The sequence below is a fragment of the Nicotiana attenuata genome, unplaced genomic scaffold, assembly GCF_001879085.1.
Source record: "Nicotiana attenuata strain UT unplaced genomic scaffold, NIATTr2, whole genome shotgun sequence".
NCBI classification, from domain to species: Eukaryota; Viridiplantae; Streptophyta; class Magnoliopsida; order Solanales; family Solanaceae; genus Nicotiana; species Nicotiana attenuata.
In genome coordinates this window covers 135767-156076 of record NW_017670911.1, presented here as the reverse complement: position 1 = coordinate 156076, position 20310 = coordinate 135767, and the positions used below count along the sequence as shown (strand labels likewise).

General features: G+C 38.0%; 1 protein-coding gene across 1 annotated transcript; it reads left to right on the top strand.

Annotated features, from left to right (window-relative positions):
• Window positions 1-5869: 5869 nt before the first annotated feature.
• Window positions 5870-18585, top strand: LOC109244426 (AP-2 complex subunit alpha-1-like). The gene is made up of 27 exons (XM_019411515.1): window positions 5870-6378; window positions 8295-8426; window positions 8803-8928; window positions 9092-9154; window positions 9235-9332; window positions 9413-9620; window positions 9891-9962; window positions 10079-10171; window positions 10659-10760; window positions 10930-11027; window positions 11634-11715; window positions 11836-11924; window positions 12785-12890; window positions 12991-13056; window positions 14209-14315; window positions 14390-14494; window positions 14599-14719; window positions 14891-15067; window positions 15167-15412; window positions 15755-15835; window positions 15915-16079; window positions 16182-16268; window positions 16350-16475; window positions 17124-17204; window positions 17305-17376; window positions 17840-17919; window positions 18000-18585. Exons 1-27 carry the CDS (start codon window positions 6247-6249, stop codon window positions 18142-18144), a joined length of 3060 nt encoding a protein of 1019 aa, XP_019267060.1. The 5' UTR covers window positions 5870-6246; the 3' UTR covers window positions 18145-18585.
• The last annotated feature ends 1725 nt before the right edge of the window (window positions 18586-20310 follow it).

Sequence of the window (20310 nt, the reverse complement as noted above, 5' to 3'; positions counted from 1 at the left end):
CTCACTGGGAGGTGATAGGGGATGAAATCTCAGGTCGAGGGCTAACCTCTGCGTGTATGGCCATAGCCGTGATTCGACTGAAGCGACCCTCGATGAAGGTCGGGTAGTAGATACCGAGGCAGGACGAGCGGACGAGGAGGTTGACGAAAAGCTAATGGAGGAGCCCTCGCTATCCGCACTCTTCCTGGCATCGACAAACATCACCTAAGAAACCAAGTAAAAAGGAAAGGAGAAAGAATAGCGAACAAAGACGATATTACTCACCAGTAAGGGGCTTGCGTCCATATTTCTCAAAGAAAGACGACCATGTACGGACACCCACCGTATGAGGAATGATGGCGCTCACCCACTCGCGGATACCATCAACAGGTGCAGGAGGTAGCTTCGCGGCTGTAAAAACACAGTTTAGTACTACCCAAAAGAAAGCAGTCAAACATCATCCCGACAAAAAGCATAGAAACTTACGGGCGAAGTTCCATTTCTCAGGGAACCCCGTAGGATCCGCCACAAGGTGTTCGGTCCGCACATAAAAGTAATTCTCGTAGAAGCAACGGTTGGCTCTATCGTCCATCTTCACCACCAGACTCTTCGACCCTCGGTGGCGCATGTGAATCATCATGCCACGAATTAGTTGAGGGGCGAAAATATTGAGCATATGCCCCAAAGTGATCTCACGACCAGCAAGCTCCGCAAACTTGAGCAGCATGAGGAATAATTTATACAGGTACGACGAAAGTTGCGCTGGGCATACCTCGTAAAAGCGGCAGAAATCTACCACCAAGAGAGGGAGAGGAAGCGTGTATCCAACAATAAAGGGGTAGGCGTAGAACGCGCAATACCCTGGGCGGTCAAAATGGACTATGTCATCCCCCACCGCCGGCAGTATTTCAACGTGGCGAGGGATCCCCCACATAGCCTTCAATTCTGCAATCCCCTCCTCAGTTATGACGGAGGGAGAGGTTCCGGCGGGGCTTTGGAAATCGCTCCATGCTTTCCCAAGGCGAGGCAAGATCTCAACCACCGACGGGACCTCCTCATCTTCTACCACTTCTGCTCCTCCAGTGGCCAGAACATCATTTTCCGGCGCCGGAGTTGTGGCAGAGAGGTCAGCGCGAGAAGAATCGCCAGCCATTTGAATCAATTTGATAAAGCAAAAGGATAAAGAAAAGAAAATACGAAAACTCCTGGCTAACTGGAGGAAATCAAAAATCTGAAGTATCGGGAGGAAAGAAGATTCGCAAAGTTCTCTTAAGCAAAGGCAAAAAATGTGTCAAATCGAATGGTGCAGTCCTATTTATAAGAGACATAAATTTTTCAAGCATGAAATCCAAGAGTCGCCAATTGAAGTTGATAGGGCATGAAACAGTTCAACCCCCTGGGAACGTATGTCATAATGGCAGGTGACCATAAACAACGCTTCAAGATAAACGATGCTCAGAACGACCGTAATGGTTCAAGGATATCGAAAAGACTCCGTCACATTACTAGAATCTAAAGACCATACCCAAGGGGTAGGTAGTCAAATTTCTCTTAGATATGTAACAATCATAATCCGCCTACCAGGCCCGACAAGAGACGACCCCGGTAGACGGAGGCACTAACTGTATTGGTCAAAATCTGACCGCTGCAATCGGCCTAACCAAGATCCAAGATCCCGTCCAAGCGACGAGATAGTGAAAGACGACATGGTCTGCTCCAAAACCCCGTACTCATAATATCCACCACGACAAAGAACGATACTCAGGAAACAACAAAAGCGGACGTGGTGCTGAAGTGTATTGACCCATAGTGAGGATTTCATAACTATATATAGGGGAGGAGTCTTTCATTAAAAGGGGGGCTTTTTCTCTCTCTTCCCTCTCCTCGATAATCTTCTTAGCAAAAGGAAGGCAAAGTAATCTTCCATGGAGGATGAAAAACAGTCATCTCCATCGATTAACAAAAGAAGAAATGACAAATATCAATAAGATTGATCACCCCTATTTTATCTTATGCATTATTTTCTGATTCGAAAAAGGGTCATTCCTGTCCCTGTACTATTAAATATTAGTTATTTGTACCCTCCCCCCCCCCCCCCCCGGTTATACTATTCAACCCTTTTTATCCCTACCGTTAGTGATATTGAAATATCTACCCTCTGATTAATGGAGCCAACTAGAACGGACACGTGGCGCAATCTTAAGACACCAGACCTTTTTCTTTTTTTCTTTTTTTAATTCGCATTTTTGGGGGGGGGGGGGGGAATTAAGACACCCGATCTAAACCCACTTATTGACCCGATCCGGAACCCTTTAACGGGTTAAATTAAATACCCCCTCCAGCCCGTTTATTTCAGTCGTTTGTTCTTCTTCATCTATTCCCAAATCTTAGGGTTTTTCAATCTCCTTATTCTTCAATTTTCTCACTGTTGTTCCCGTAAATCAGTCATTTAATTTCAACAATATCACAAGATAGTTGTTCGTCTCAAGAAGTTGGTTCAAAGAGGAGGTGTTTATGCGGATTGACAGCCCACTACTTTACGGCTTACACTCCATGCAACGCTGATCGGAGATTCTACAAATATCCTAAACCTGATGTGAGTTAATTTATATATTTATTGTGTTGTGATTGTTTGATTCTTTTCTACACTGAAATCATTTCAATTATTTTTCCAGAATCTTTCGGATCTAAGAGATGTTGCTAGTAGGAGACATTTACCCCCACAATTCGCATATGAAGAAGACCCTGCTATAAGGCCAAAAATTATTTCAGAGGCAAGGACAAGGCTTCAAGTGAGACAAGAACCAAGTCTTCCATCAGTGTCAAGAGTTATCCCCGTAAGAGGTGGTTCAACTGGTGTGAGTGATCCTTCAAATCTGCTCTACTCACCAAGAGGACTCACATGGAAGGGAAAAGATGTTGTAAGTAGCAACCGGTTGGAGATGCAAGCTCAGAAATAAATTGGAAAACTGCAAGCAAGAAAGGGAAAAAAGAGTACTATGTTGGGGTAATGGGAAATAGGTTTTTGGAGTAATGGTTTATGACTTAGTTTTTTGTCAAAACAATTTAGTTGGTGATGTAATTTATGGCTTCGGCCAGTACATTTACTGCTACTCTTATTTTGCTATGTTAGTGATGACAATTGGATGCCATAGTATGACTTAGGTGGTAACTTCTTTTGGGGTTATAGTATGGCATCTGTAGGTCAATTTAACTGTACCTTAACAGTTAACATTATAAATTAATGGTTTTAATGTCATGTTATATGTATCAACCAGTTTTAGCTATTGTTGAACAAGCTCAGTTTATGTCATGTTATTGTTGAACAAACTCGATTTATGAGAACCCAGATTTGGATGTTTTTGATGTAGTTGGATACTCATAGAGTGAAGATACAAGATGCTAAGTTTGTTCAAGGACATTTAATTTCATACTCAAACTACATTATTCATCTAGCCCAAAAGTACTACTTATAATTAACATGAGAAAAAATCCAAAATGAACAGCAGTAAACACATGGCTATCACAATACATGGCTAATTTCATCTTTCACCCAACAAACACTAGATTGCTTCGTAATACAATAGGCTAATTTCTAAATTGCTCTAAATATCCCAACCTAACTCAACTTAATAATACAAAATACCACAACATTAGATATCATTTAATTCATCAAACAAGCTGCAATTAAGGTACCAAATAGGACCCATGATATCAAAATAACTAAGTTCATTTTCTTGGAATTGGTCCTTTCCAGTTGATTTGTAGCTTCCATTTCTTCAACTTTATTCTTCAATAAGTCCCTTTCGAGATAAGCCGCATCCAACATCGACTTCAACATGCTTATTTTGGTCTCTCCAACTTCAATTATGGCCTCCATTGCTTTAACTTTTTCTTTTAATTTCAGGCTTTCAACCTTGGCTACATCCAATTGCGACTTCAACTTGCAAATAACAGTCACAGCTCTGTCCGATAATACTTCATCAACCTATTCGTAATAGCCACACGAAGTTTTCTGGAAAAATAATTGAAATGATTTCAGTGTAGAAAAGAATCAAACAATCACAACACAATAAATATATAAATTAACTCACATCAGGTTTAGGACATTTGTAGAATCTCCGACCAGCATTGCATGGAGTGTAAGCCGTAAAGTAGTGGGCAGTCAATCCGCATAAACACCTCCTCTTTGAACCAACTTCTTGAGACGAACAACTATCTTGTGACATTGTTGAAATTAAATGACTGATTTACGGGAACAACAGCGAGAAAATTGAAGAATAATGAGATTGAAGAACCCTAAGATTTGGGAATAGATGAAGAAGAACAAACGACTGAAATAAACGGGCTGGAGGGGGTATTTAATTTAACCCGTTAAAGGGTTCCGGATCGGGTCAATCAGATCGGGTGTCTTAATCCCCCCCCCCCCCCCAAATGCGAATTAAAAAAAGAAAAAAGAAAAAGTATCAATATCACTAACGGCAGGGATAAAAAGGGTTGAATAGAATAACGGGGGGTACAAATAACTAATACTCCCTCTGTTCCAATTTATGTGAACCTATTTCCTTTTTGGTCCGTTCCAAAAAGAATGAACCATTTCTAAATTTAGTAACAATTTAGCTTAAACTTACAATTCTACCCTTAATGAGAAACTTTTATAACCACAAAAATACTCTGGGCCCCTTTTTGACTTGTTTAGGACCACAAATTCCAAAAGTCTTCATTTTTTCTTAAACTCCGTGCCGAGTCAAACAGGTTCACATAAATTGGAACAGAGGGAGTATTTAATAGTACAGGGGCAGGAATGGCCCTTTTCCGTTTCTGATTTGTTTATGGTTCTGGAGGTTATTAAGTTTAACTAAGATTTACCTTTTCATTCTCTTTAATTGATTTATTCAAAAAGGTTCCAATATCTTTTGAGTCAAACATTATGGAGGTTTATAACGTTTATGATTTGATTAATACAGGCAAAGGTTGTGGTGCCTACTGCCTTGTGCAACCTTGTTATGGGAAAATCGAATTTATAAAAGACGTCCCACTTTATTTTTGTGAATAAGTTCATCATTTTATTTTCTGATGTTTAGTGATTAAAGACAGTATGCGAATCACACCCAAAGGAGGCATTCAGAAAATATAATGATGATAGGCTAGGTGGCCTTTATCATTTAGCAAGCCAGCTAAAGACTAGTTGGAGAAAAGAATAATCATCTTTTCTACAATCTTACTGCTATACTCCTTTTTGCTTTCCTTTTTAAACTTAATTTGGCACCTTCCACTACAAATATTGCGACGAGATCCAACTACCACATGCCACTACTTTTATTAGAGGCACAAACACTCATCTTAAACTTTTGAAGCTTCTTCATACTGATAGATATCCAGCTTATTATTCTCAACTTGAATTAAAGATTTTAATGGAATATATATTTAATCTAATATATTTCACGGAAAAATATGTGGGTGTAATTATTATTTATTATTTTTTCAAAAATAATGTGTACATTTAATAGGGTTGAGGCCACTTAAAAATAAAACAAAAAGACAGAGTATCAATTTAGAATGAAGTAAAATGTTAAGATTATTGTCATCCTAGATTCAAATTCATCTAAAAGTGGAATTATGAGCGCATCACTTTCACAAAATCTCATGTATGCTACTTGCAGCAGCAGTTTTTGAAATTAAAATATGAAATGTCTTTTAGGAGATAACAGAAAATTACAGCCTGTGCGGATCAATATATCCAAGTGTATTTCGGGTCAAGAAGAAGACCCGAAAACCCACCCAACAATATCCAAAAACTTGGGTCCACCGTTACATTGACATTGACCAACAGTGCGCAATTAATTCCCATAAATTGAAAGATAAAGAAGGGAGAGCAAAATCATTCTGTTTTTTCCAAATAAATTAAAATCAGAAATTCAAATGAAACAAACGGAAACAGAAACGGGAACGGAAACGGGAACGGAAATGGAAATGGAAATGATGCTTCTCTGTATCGTCAAATTAAACTAAACTAAAAGTCGTCTTCCTCCGCTGCCCTGACGGCTTTTCCAAATTTCTCAGTCCACCTTCTACCCCCCCCCCCGACCCCACCCCACCCCACCCCACTCCCCACCATATATCCACATATATTGTATGTAAAGGAGAAGCAAGAAATTCATACGCGTATTTAGTTGAATTGTGAGGCTCGATCTTATAGGAGAAGATCTCTCTTTGCTAGGGATCTAGAAATATAGTTAAAGCCTCTCTCTCTTGGGTTTGGATCTGATGGCGTTATCGGGGATGAGAGGTTTGTCAGTGTTCATAAGCGACATTCGAAATTGCCAGAACAAAGAGGCAGAGCGTCTTCGTGTTGATAAAGAGCTTGGCAATATTCGTACTCGCTTCAAAAACGAAAAGGTCACTACTTTCTTTATATATGTGAATCCTTGATAATTTTCATAGATGTGTAAATGTATGCGAAGGGTTTTGCTTTCTCTTTATCGCCTAATTGCAATATTGGGGTTTGTTTTCATTTATATCTTCAGCTGAAATGTTATTGCATTTTTTACTACTACTGTATGAGCTATGCTGTGTATATGGTCTAACTGTAGGTCCTTTTGTTTGATTTTGGGCTTATGTTAAACTGCTTGGGAACGGGGTATTATAGAGGTATCTGCTAGTTAAGTAGAAGCCGTATGCACTTATTGAATTCATTCTTGTGTTTTAACAGTATAAGTATTCCGCAAAGACTTGAATGCATTGTAAGAAATCATTAAGATTGATCCAGTTTTGAATTTACTAGATACTTAGTTACTATTTGCTTGTTAGGTAAAGAATGCCCGATTTAGGCTAGTTAAGATAGCAGTGTGAAGGTCTAGGTCAGAAAAAGATATATCTTTTATATTTTCTAGTGGATGATATTGAATTGAGATGATTTCATTAGCCTGAATAACAATTAGAGTTGTGAGGAATCACTTTGTGTTATCGTGCAACTTGAACAATTCTGTGGTAAATGCAGGTGTCGACTGTTCCTATCTAAATGTGGATCCATATATCCACGTGACAGTTGTTAACTTTTGAATTGGTTCTTGGTGATGTATCTGTTCAAGCCCTTAAGAACTGTGCCCCTAGCATTATTAGATTGACTAAGGCGGGAAAGGAAGAAACAAAGGACTGCTTGTTTATATAAACTAGAGCGATAGCCGAATTCCTTATGTGTTATCATGTAAAGCATAGAAGTTCGAAACAAACTCTAGGTATAAGCTGTAGAACTATCCGAGTTGGTAGAGATGATGTTCGATTAAGATGCTACATAGTTAAGGACTTTGAAGTAGCATCTATAACAGTTATTGTCTACTGAGGGTGCAGTGATCCTGCAAGTGTTAAGCCTTACAAGAATATTCTGTAAGGTAAAAGGGATATGAGCAGGGTTGGCTTTACAACCAGAATAGTATCGAGTTCTTTCCACCATATTGTTGATACAAGGTAATGCTCTAAGTCTCTAACTAGGGTCCCATAGTTTGTTAAGATGCATAATAATATGCATTCATCTACTGAGTACTGAGGATGCTGTACTAACAAAAAAAATATTGAGGTTTCTGCAAGTTTCTTGCATATGTAAGGTATTGAACTTAGATCCTATGTGTTCAAAGTTGGACATTGAACTAGCGGTAAAACAAAGAAAGATGTAGAATTAGATTTTCAATGAAGATATCTCAAATGCTTTTTTTATTGAGGTGCTATTCAAAGGAGGGGAAGGAGCTAACTATATGACATTTTTGTGAACATTGGATTGTCTCCAAATGCTCTCTCTCTCTCTCTCTCTCTCTCTCTCTCTCTCTCTCTCTCTCTCTCTCTCTCTCTCTCTCTCAAAATGATGAAACATCTCATCTAGCCTCTTTTTTGCTTGTTCAATCAAAGGGGATGTTATAGATGAAGGGTGGAAGAAAAGAGAGATATTTTCAACCTATTGTTAGTGACACTACTTATGGCGATTAATCAACCAGAAGGGGCAAAAATTAGATAAGAAGGAGTTTAGATGCCTAATTTGTTCATATTTGTTTGATACTCTCCTAAATAAATAGTGGAATTGGAGGACATAGTCAGATATATACAAGGCAAATGCATTAGTGAAATTGTAATACTCAAATATTCTTTAGTGAATAACTGGGACCAGATGGCAGATGCTCCATCATAGTGTTTCCTTACTTTGTTGCTTATTTAATTTCTGTGTTTCTTGATCTGTCTATATAGCTTGGTAGAGCTGCCTTGGCTGTAAAATTTAATCTGCTTCAACCATGGGGATGGAGTTTATACTTGTTTTTTTGCAACAGGGGTTGACACCTTATGAAAAGAAGAAATATGTCTGGAAAATGCTTTACATTTATATGCTTGGTTATGATGTGGATTTTGGTCACATGGAAGCCGTATCTCTGATATCTGCTCCAAAGTATCCCGAAAAGCAGGTACGTCCCCGTTCTTCTTTTCATTCAATCACATTGATAAGTAATCACCTAGGAATTATGGTAACTTAAGGTAATCCTATTTCTCGGTTATCAAAAAAAATAAGGTACTCCTATTTCGTTCTAGAAGTTGATATCTATATTTTCAGCTGTACTTTCTCTTAAAACTATTGAAACCACGGCTTTATAGAAATAGTTGGAGAATGTTATTGTGTGATACATCTTTTTTGTACTCGGTAATCTTCTTACATACGTACATACTAGTTCAAGATGGAGGTGGTGCACGTTCTAGTCTTCCCTGTGCTGCAGCTTCTATTTTGTGTGAATATTTGAAGCAAGGACTTTGAGGTTTGACTGATTGCTTTTTTGTGTTTTGCAGGTTGGGTACATAGTCACATCATGTTTGCTCAATGAGAACCACGATTTTTTGAGATTAGCAATTAATACAGTACGCAATGACATAATAGGCCGCAACGAGACTTTCCAGTGTCTAGCATTGACTTTGGTACGGGTCGCAGATGTTTTGTTGCTCTTTACTTGCATATATGCAAATCTTGTGTTGTTATTTGCTTTTCCTGGAAAGGAATCTTTTGCCTGCAATGTATTGAAGCTTTGGTTTTTTTTTTCCCCATATATTTCAAATTGTAAATGTTCATGTATATACGCAGGTTGGAAATATTGGGGGAAGGGAATTTGCTGAATCTCTGGCACCTGATGTTCAGAAGTTACTCGTAAGTGATACTTACAGCATTGAGCTTGTGAGTTTAAAATTGAGGTTGACTCTTTTTTTCCCTTCTTTTTGTGCTGCAAGATATCAAGCAGTTGCAGGCCACTTGTGAGGAAGAAGGCTGCCCTATGTCTCCTGCGTCTTTTTAGGAAAAATCCTGACGTCGTGAATGTTGATGGCTGGTATGTGTAATTATGTATTTGAATGGTTTATGGAATGACTTCATTCGTGTTTCAGCGGTTGGAGTTTCCTCATATTCCAGGTCAGATAGGATGGCACAACTACTGGATGAACGGGATTTTGGTGTTTTGACATCTTCCATGAGCCTTCTAGTTGCATTAGTGGCTAGTAACCATGAAGCATATTGGAGTTGTCTTCCAAAATGTGTTAAAGTGTTGGAAAGGCTTGCCAGGAACCAAGATATTCCACAAGAATATACGTACTATGGGATCCCATCTCCCTGGCTTCAGGTTTGTTTACTCCTTACTGTTGAATTTACCGAACCCAGTATTGTCTGTGGATAAAACTGCATATTTTGCCGATGAACCTTAAAACACACATATGCTTTCCAATTGGATTATAGTCAATATATGCACATCAGTGCATGGCGTTAAAAATTGGGTGAGTGGGTAGGCTGATCCTTAAAATGATAAATTTGATGTACCGACGCCAGTAACTTAAGAACAAAATGGTGATCTCTGCTCACATATCATCTTTAATTTTTTTGATTTTGATCTCAGGTGAAGACTATGCGGGCTCTTCAATATTTTCCGACTATTGAAGATCCGAGCACTAGAAGATCATTGTTTGAGGTATTCTCACCTGTAAAAGATGCTCGTTTACTGCAAACATATCATTTATTTGTACATGCCAGAAAAAAAAGAATCTGGAGTAAAAACCCAAAACTCATTTCATTTCATTCAATTAGGTTTTGCAACGGATATTGATGGGAACTGATGTGGTGAAAAATGTGAACAAAAACAATGCGTCACATGCAGTCCTATTTGAAGCCCTTGCTCTTGTAAGTTTCTAATTGTAACAGGTCGTTCTTCTTGAGTGTTCTTGAGATAGTCTTATGCTTTCTATGAAGTTCAGTGCTAATGGCTATGGAATCTGACATTTAGTAACTTAGTTCTTTATGGAGAACAGTTTTCATCAAATCAAATGCCTGGTGATTATAAATTCTAGAGTCATGTTTTCTTGGAATGCATTCTGATTTCTGACAAATTGCTAAATCAATATTTGGCAGCTCAGTGACCTGAAACGTTCTCCATGAAATTATGTGCATTCTTTTTTTTCTTGCCACTCTGATAGCTACTCCTTTATCAAAAAGCCACTGCTTGTTCATCGAGAAAATTCGCAACTCTTAACCCTTTGGGAACATTATGTGCTAAGACATGCTATTTTGCGTTATTCAGATTTTCAAAACTTGATCTGCTGTTTTAAGTTCCTCTGTCCCCTGCTTTCTCGTAAGACTTGAGGGCTAAATTCTAATTGCTTTACTGCAGGTCATGCATCTTGATGCCGAAAAGGAAATGATGTCTCAGTGTGTTGCGTTGCTTGGGAAATTCATTGCTGTCCGTGAGCCAAATATTCGTTATCTTGGCTTGGTAAGTCGTAGCAGCATACAAGCTATGCCCGAGGTCTTTTAGTCCATCAGTGGCACTGTGTAACGTGTATATGCCAAATTTTTGACAAACTAATTTGTGAATAACTCCAGTTAACAGCATGCCGCCTAGACAATTCTGATTTCCTTATGTTATTATTGCCGAAATGCAGGAGAATATGACTCGGATGTTGATGGTCACAGATGTACAGGACATTATCAAAAGACATCAAGCTCAGATTATTACCTCACTGAAGGATCCTGATATCAGGTAGATTTTGAGTCTTGTTTTTCCCCTATCTTCTGCCCCAAATCTTTGGTGGTTTTCAAAATATGAATTAATCAGTTCTCAGTTCCAAATAAGGAAGGGGAGTCTTGGCGTAACTGATAGAGTTGCCTCCATGTGACCAGGAGGTCACGGGTTAGAGCCGTTGAAACAACCTCTTGCAGAAATGCAGGGTAAGATTGCGTATAATAGACCCTTGTGGTCCGGCCCTTCCCGGACTCCGCGCATAGCGGGAGCTTAGTGCACCGGGCTGCCTTTTTTTTTCCAGTTCCAAACAAGTTGGAGTTGGCTTTATGAATCTCTTTATTTTGTTTGGTTTTCTGGAAAATATAATTAAGTAAAATATACTTCGCACGGCAACAAAAACTCTTTTGGAAATTGATCACTTAAAGAAATTTAGTTGCTTATCAATTGTCTGATAATACATCTGGAGTCTTATTTGATTGTCTGCAGTGTTCTTTCTTCAAATTGCTGTTTTCCTTTTTTTTTTGTTACTTTGAAAGTCAGTCTAGCACCACTCAGTCTATCACATGTTCATACTAATCCGAGGATTCAATTGTTTCCTTTACTGATTTCAATTACTCCTTACAGTATTAGGAGACGTGCCCTTGATTTACTATATGGCATGTGTGATGTTTCTAATGCAAAAGACATCGTAGAAGAATTATTACAGGTATATTACCACCTGGCTGTGGGTGGTTATCTTCAATTTTTTTCCGAATTTTGCTTTTCAATGCTATTTTATGTTGGAGAAGGTAAAGAAGAATATGCAACTAACTTTATGTGTTTTCAGTATCTCAGTACAGCAGAGTTTGTGATGCGTGAAGAACTGTCACTTAAAATAGCAATTCTCGCGGAGAAGTTTGCTCCTGATCTCTCATGGTATGAAATTGATATGCAACGTGAAATGCACATTGTTGTCGTGTATTATGTATCACGAAAACTGTTGGTGCGTCACAAAATGATGTATACCTGTGTCAATGTAGGGTATGTTGTCTAATGGCTTCAGCTAGTCAATATGATATATAACCTTATAGATGGACAAGGTGCAAAATAAACTGGGTCTAGGCCTTCCCCGTTGACAGGCCTAGGGTAGTTCTACTACTTGAAACACGTAAACTGATGTTCATGAGTTGCCAATCTACTTCTTTGATTCTCAATGTAACAATCACATGTATTGCATCTCTGCTCCCATGTTGATTGATTGAATTCCTGCATGTGAAAATGGTGCTGGCAGTAAGCAATCTATTAAATCAGAAGTGCCTTATGTTGGGAGAGGTTATGAGAGAAGACGTGATTTATATTTTGGAAATGATACGTTGGATTCACCTTTTCAAAAAGAAAATGAGACATCAGATTTCTTATCGACTAAATGAAAATACACTTTTCTTGAACTATATATTAATATATAATTGCCTAATTCACCTTACCTTCTTTTTTTAAGGCTGTCAAAATTTAAAAATCTTGTCTTCTTTGTCCTTCAGTTTAATCATTAACGGGAACCTTCCCAGGGAATTTTTCTAGTCAATCAAAATATATCAAATTGGAATAGAAGTTTGAAATCACTCTTCAAAAATTGTTTCATGCAAAATCTCGTGTTTTTATCTTTGCATATTCATAACTCTGATTCTAGCGCCTTTAGTGTTTTTAAGCACTCAAGATCTAGATGTCCACGAGAACTGTTTCCTTGTTGCTCTACGTATGTGATGACATCTAAGAGTATACTCATGGTTCACATGCAGGTATGTCGATGTCATCCTTCAATTGATTGACAAAGCCGGCGATTTTGTCAGTGATGACATTTGGTTCCGCGTAGTGCAGTTTGTTACGAACAATGAAGATCTTCAGGTAACTATAGCTGTCCTTCCATTGCTGCAATGTGGTCTCAGCTTCTTTATTGGTGGGATTCAGTCTACTCTATGTCTTATTTCCAAACCCCTTTCCTCAGCCTTATGCAGCTTTGAAAGCCAGAGAATATCTTGATAAGCCTGCCATTCATGAAACAATGGTCAAGGTGCGTTCTTTTGCTATAATACTACACCCTGTTAGTGTTACTGCAAAAAATTATAAACCCTCTGTATGTTCTTGCTGCATAACTGCATTGTGGCTAGCCCAGTCATTTGATATACTGAATACGCATGAGCTGTAAATAGGATATGAAACTGCAGAAAAAAATGGAACTGCTGTTATATCTTTCTTTGCTTGTACATAGCTGTTGTGCACATCCATCCTCAAATAAGCCGTTGTATGTCTGCAGTGTTATCGTCAACTATGACATGGATAATTTTGGAAATATAACAACTGGAAAAGAATTGTACTGAGGGACTAATCTAACTTTGGAATTTGTGCTTGGATATGCTTGATTGTATTTTGCTTTTACCTATTAGAGAAACACTCGTGAGCTTCCAGTTCTGAATTTCTCAACATCTTATTTTATTTAACATTGGTATTGGCGTATAACATACTCAAGGACAAATGATTAGAAGTTGTCTCCTATCACCTGAAGACACATGGAACGAGTAGTGAAAACCAAGTCTTGGATATCTGACTCCCAGGTGGAAGAATTGCTGAAGATGTTTCTTCCAAAAAATTTAGAGAGAGATTGACTTGAGATGTCTGTAACATTCCATTATACCACTGAAAACAACTTCACCTTGATCTAGAGAATTGTGTTGCACCTTGATCTAGTGCATACCTCATACCAGGAATAGGCTTGGTTCTTGAGGGTTCAAAAGTTAAGCAAGCCATGTCCTTATCAATTTTAGGTCCTGGTTTTGCACGCCTCTGTTTTACATGGACCTTCTATTGGTCCAAGATTGCAATCTCAAGCATATAGCACTTAAGATAACGCTTGCATTGCCTTCTCACACTGACATGGGTTGTCTTGTACTTCGTTCTTGGCTACTTTACGTAACCCTGTCATAGAGTTTTAACTGATTAAAAAAAAGTCTCTTAGAGTGTTGCTGAGTGTTCAGTTTCTTTGCAAGTTTTACTGGTTAATTGCAATAGTGCAAGCATAAGCTCCCAAAGAGCAAAAAATTTTCTGCACAAGCTCCTATTTTACTTTTTTGATGTGTGGGCTGTCCTATCTCATGTCAATGATGGAAACAAAACATTATTGGGAAGCTAATGGAATATTTAATTTTGCTGTTGTATGATGGAGCAGGTAAGTGCATATATCCTTGGAGAATACAGCCATCTTCTTGCTAGAAGGCCAGGATGTAGTCCGAAGGAAATATTCAGCCTCATTCATGAGAAGCTTCCTACTGTTTCGTAAGGGCATTTTGACATTTGATCTCGTCTTTTCATCATTTCTTTTCTCATCTTATACCAGTTATATCGTTCAGGACTTCAACAATTCCAATTCTTCTTTCGACATACGCAAAAATTTTGATGCATACACAACCACCGGATCCAGAGCTACAGAATCAAATATGGACAATATTCAGAAAGTAAGTTTTTACAATGTAGTAATCTATGCATCCTGTATGTAGTTAATTGTGCCAAGATATCCAGATTAATTCAGCTAATCGATAGAACTGCACATATATCCTAGATATGAGAGCTGCATCGATGCTGAAATACAGCAACGGGCTGTGGAATACTTAGAGTTGAGTAAGAAAGGTGCAGCTTTAATGGATGTCTTAGCTGAAATGCCTAAGTTCCCTGAGCGACAGGTATTTAAGCAACTTTGCATTTGATTAATTATTATCTGCACTATATTTGCATAATTGACCTTTTGGTTTGAGGGCTGGCCTTCTTCTGCATCATTTGCCGTCTCAAGTGCACAATATATCGTTTTGTTCTTTTCTTTTTTGATTTGAGTCACAAGTACTCTTTGGATGTAGTCCTCATTGATCAAAAAAGCAGAAGATACTGAGGCTGATACTGCTGAACAAAGTGCAATCAAGTTGCGCACACAACAGCAGACCTCTAATGCTCTAGTAGTAACAGACCAGCGCCCTGCTAATGGTAGTCCACCAGTCAATCACCTTGGTTTAGTAAAGGTTCCAAGCATGACCGTGGTAAGATGTTTCCAGCACCATTATGCTGAACTTAAAATTGAGGATTAATTGCTTTTTCTGTGAATCAAAGACCGTAATTAACATTTATTGCATGGTCAGGATCGTAACTCAGCAGATCAAGGGGAGATTGAGCCGAATGGAACTTTGACCGTTGTGGATCCTCAACCTCCTTCAGCACCTTCACCTGATGTCCTGGGAGATCTTTTAGGTCCACTAGCTATTGAAGGCCCTCAACCTGCTGCTACCCAACCTGCCCATAATTTGGGCTGTGGTGTTGGCGTTGCTCCAAATGCAGAGGATGCGCTAGCACTTGCAACTGTTGAAGAACAGACTGCAACAGTCCAGGTATTGCTTGGTCCAACTTGGTGAATATGATTTACCTTCTGGCTTTCATGTGATGACTTCTAATGTTCTGAAAGAAAGATGGTTCCCCTCTCCTTCTGATTGGGGTTCCCATGGTCATTTTACTAAATTTAAAATAAGCTCTAAATAGGGGCATTTATGCCATGACCACAAACATATGTTACTGGCCAGTGTATGTTCTTTTAACTGATTCCAGCTAAAGTCTGATGTGATCACATTTCCAAAATCAGAGAGCTCGTTTTCCATTTATAATTTGTTATGATTCCTCTGATCTTCTCTAGTTTCATGCTTCTGACCATCTTGTTTTACAATTCATGGTTGTAGCCAATAGGAAATATTGCAGAAAGGTTTCTTGCCTTGTGCCTCAAAGACAGCGGTATACTGTATGAGGATCCTTATATTCAGGTACTTACTTTTCTTGTTTGTTATTACTGTCATTGGTGGACCTTTTGGCGCTTAGTTTAGTTTGTTGGCACAATTCCAGATTGGCATAAAAGCAGATTGGCGGGCACATCATGGACGACTTGTCCTCTTCTTGGGAAATAAGAATACGTCTCCACTTGTTTCGGTTCAGGCTCTGATTTTGCCCCCATCTCATCTGAGATTGGAACTGTCACTAGTACCCGAGACAATTCCTCCTCGTGCACAGGTTAGGTTATTATTGTGCTTTTGTTAGGAGTGGACTTCTTTCACTCTCTTCTTGTCAGTCTTCTTTCAACTTGTGATTACCTAGTGATATGAACTTCTGCAGGTTCAATGCCCTCTTGAAGTAGTCAACCTCCGTCCAAGTAGGGATGTGGCCGTCCTGGACTTCTCCTATAAGTTTGGGACGCATTTGGTATGAAACATTTATTTTCTATTCATCTATCCACAGTTCGTATAATTATATATGTGTATTGACCTTGTTGTGCATTTACAGGTCAATGTTAAACTTCGACTTCCTGCCATCTTGAATAAGTTTTTTCAGCCTATATCTATATCTGTGGAAGAGTTTTTTCCACAGTGGAGATCACTATCTGGGCCACCACTGAAGCTCCAAGAAGTGGTATTTCATTTTATGTTCTTGCTTGACTTTAGGAATATCACACCTATCTAACTGTGTGTAAGAATTAAGAACGTTAATAGTAAAATCCTGGACTTCTTTCCACCTTGTATATGTATACATATCCTACATTGTGATCTCAACCTAAGTTGCGCGGACTCTTTGATTTTGGTGCTGACGGGGACGGGAGCGGGAGCAGGATACGTCCCCGATTCGGTCAACTGACTTCGGACACTTTGACTGAAGTCCATCGACAAATTTGGGAGAAAATTTGAGATTTTGATTTCTCAAAATAAAAAATAAAACAAATTTAGGAGAATGAAAGAATAATGTCCATCTTGGAGAATGAAAGAATGAATTCTACAATATTCATGTAAGTTATTTCTTTTTTTTTTTTTTTTTGATAAGGACAATATTCATGTAAGTTTTTCACAGAATATCTCTCAAAATTTACAATATTTTTATAGCTCTATTTTTATTAGCCGAATCCTCGCACCCGTATCCATATCCCGGTCCGCACCCCCAAATCTTAAAATTTAGATTTTACCGAATTCGATACTCGGATCCGTCCGTGTATTGGGTACCCGCACCCGAGTCCGAGCAACTTAGATCTCAACTACTATCTCAAACTTATTTGGCTACCATGCTCAGGTTAGAGGTGTAAGACCAATGTCGCTTCCGGAAATGGCAAACTTGTTGAACAGTTTACGGTTGATGGTTTGTCCAGGGCTTGTAAGTTTTTTATCTTTTAGCTTTCTTCTAGTATGGCTCCGTCCATGTTGGATTTTGGGCTTCATAACTATTAAGTTTCACTTTCTGATTTCTTATTCAGGATCCAAATGCAAATAATTTGGTTGTTAGCACAACTTTCTACTCCGAGAGTACACGAGCCATGTTGTGTTTGGTAAGCTAGTAGTCTTGTGGTTTAGTGCCTTATTGATTTAATAGAATGTCCTGAATGGAAAATTGATTTAATTAAATATCATTACGTGTATGGTTTCAACATAACCATTCATTGCTAATTTGGTATATTTTTGTGTCATTAAGTTAGAGAAATAATACAACTGTGGTATGCTGAGAATATAGCAGAAGAGGAAATTGTACCTCACTCTATTTCATTTTTCATTATCTTTGTTCAAATGTTTTCTTTAGTTCTTTTTTAGGTGGGGGGTTGAATCTGAATTTGTAACTTTGACTGATTTAAAGCTGTTGTCTTACAAATATTTACCCTAGCCTGTTCTCATTTCCTTCTGATAGAGGTGGAAATTATTGTACCTTCTTAGGATTTCAGCATTAGTAATGTATCATTTAGTTGAAACTACTAAACTTTGCAACTATTATCTAACATCTGTGGTTGAATTATACAGGTAAGAATAGAAACAGATCCAGCTGATAGAACTCAACTGCGTATGACTGTTGCTTCTGGAGATCCTACTCTGACATTCGAGTACGACTGAAATGTGATATGCAATGTGACTTTTGGTGTTCATTACCATTTAACTTTTGAACTTCCTTCTCACTATGCAGGTTGAAGGAGTTCATTAAGGAACAATTGGTTATTGTCCCTACAACTCCCACGACTGCTGGACCACCATTGCCTCCCCAAACTCAGCCAACCCCTACACCTCCAGCAGAGTCAGACCCTGGGGCGCTGCTTGCTGGTTTGCTTTAAGTCGTTTTAATTTGAGGACGAATTTGTCCAGGAACGACAGCTGTAAAATTTGTTTATATTGCACACCAACACGTCCCAAAAGGCAAGATGGACATCGTAAAACAGGATGCCGGGATGCTAGAGCTGGCGGAAGAGAGGGTGAGACTTCTGATTGGCATAGCACATCATTCATTTTCTGGGACGTTGAGTCAGAGTTTTGAGATTCTTTTTGCAAAAATATCTTGTGCTTTCATGAGGTCTACAGTTTTTAGGGTCTATTAGTTCTTTTCCTTCTTTCCCTCAAATTTTATATTTGCCTTTAGTCAGGCTTTACACAATTGGTTTCTGTAGTATCAATAGCACAGGGTGATTGTAAGTGCCGCATTGGTTTGTTCCTCCCTATGTATTTTAGTGTATTACGATTTTAATGAGAAAAAAAGAAGAAATTTATCGTTGATTGAACTTCTTGCCATGATGTGTTGAAGATGTATTAAAAGTTTTTTACACGATAACTCAACTATCTAAATGATCAGCCGAAACACTGTTCATTTATAGCAGCATACAATATATTCATACAGGGTTCTTTTTTATTTTTTTATTTTTTTTATTTCAAGATATTGCCTGTCTTGAGCTGTGAAAGAAATTAATTAATTTTAGGTTTGCACTATTAGTTTTTTAACATCGTCGCTTGGGTTAAACCACGCAGTATTTTCATTTTGTTTGGTCCAGATTATGAATGAAAGTGCATGGTAAAATATCCAATATATGGAAGTAGATAGTGACTCCTGAATTTCATTTTCAAACGTATGCATGAGTGCCTTTTCGAATTTCAACAATGTCTTTAGCTTGGTGAAAGAAATACTAAAATCCTCAAGTTGAACTTTCCTGTATAAGTGATGAGTGTCGAAATAGGTACAACATCTTAGAAGTCCTCTAACGAAGTTGCAAAGATTGTCGAAAGATAGTATGGTTGTCATCTTGAATTATGTGACGCAAATTAGCCATAACCGGATACATGATCTTCATGTTAGCCACAGAAGTTTCTTACTTAGTTCTAGAGGTAGCACTAGGGGTGGCAAACAGGCGGGTCGGGTTGAATATGGCAGATCTATAATGGATAATACAAAAACGAATAAATTATCCGACCCGACCCATATCTAATATGGATAGAAAATGAGTTAACCGGCTGATAATATAAATATCCAAGGCTTCTTGAATATGATCACTTTTGAGAAAATTTCTGGTCTTCCAAACTCGAGGAACCCCGAATTTGAGTCTTTGCAAATGTAAAAGTTAAATCCATTGGTTATCCATTTTTTAAGGAGACCTTTTCCTTCCTATACCATATATGAAACCTTATTACAAAAAATGTGCATAGTTTCATATTTACCCGCCATGTTCATAGTTTTTCTACAATTATTATACCATTCATTAAATACTAATTATTAGGAGCTGATTCCTTCCTAATTAGGCGCGCTACAAATTAGGAACAGAATATTCTAATTGATTTAGCGATCTTCAGATCAAATTTGAAACGCAAATCCTATATCTTCAATTTAAAATCAAATTACATAGACTCTTTTCTGCAAAAACTCTGTTCTAGCCACAAATCAAAAAAAGACAAAATCGTCAACAAATTCGAATCAAATTGTAGAAATCAGTTCTGCAAAAGCTCAGTTCGTCGACATTCTCTCTACATCTCTCTCTATTTCTCAATCGCAAATTTCAGTAATACAAAGCAAATGAAAAGAGAGCAGCAATTCCACCATTGACAGCCATTAAAAAGCTTGAAAGCTTTGAATTCAAATTTGGGTTTTCAAAAATCATTATTTGTTTGGATTGGGTGTTGTTGAAAATAATCGGGAATATGGTTTGGAGTTTATATCTCAATTTTGAGGGGTTTTGGTGAAGATTAGACTTGGTTTTGACTGAATTTCAGATTGAAACTCGAAGAAGAAGAAGAAGACATATTGCAGAAATTGTAGATAAATTGTAGATTATTTGTATTCTGATTGTAGATGCTTTATTTTCTGTTTTCACAAATAAAAAACGGCTAAAACTTCTATAAATCTTCTGAAAAACCGCAATTATGTCAAAAATCCCAATTATGCTACAATTGAATGGGAATTGGGATATAAAAATTCAATGTACCCAGTTTGTAGATATTTTGTAGACAAATTGTAGATT

Excerpts from the sequence above, each read along its gene's own strand:
- LOC109244426 (XM_019411515.1), top strand. The coding sequence starts at position 6,247 with ATGGCGTTATCGGGGATGAGAGGTTTGTCAGTGTTCATAAGCGACATT. Across the intron at positions 15,413-15,754 it reads AACAGACTGCAACAGTCCAG|CCAATAGGAAATATTGCAGA; the intron begins GTATTGCTTGGT and ends TCATGGTTGTAG. Across the intron at positions 16,269-16,349 it reads ATAAGTTTGGGACGCATTTG|GTCAATGTTAAACTTCGACT; the intron begins GTATGAAACATT and ends GTGCATTTACAG.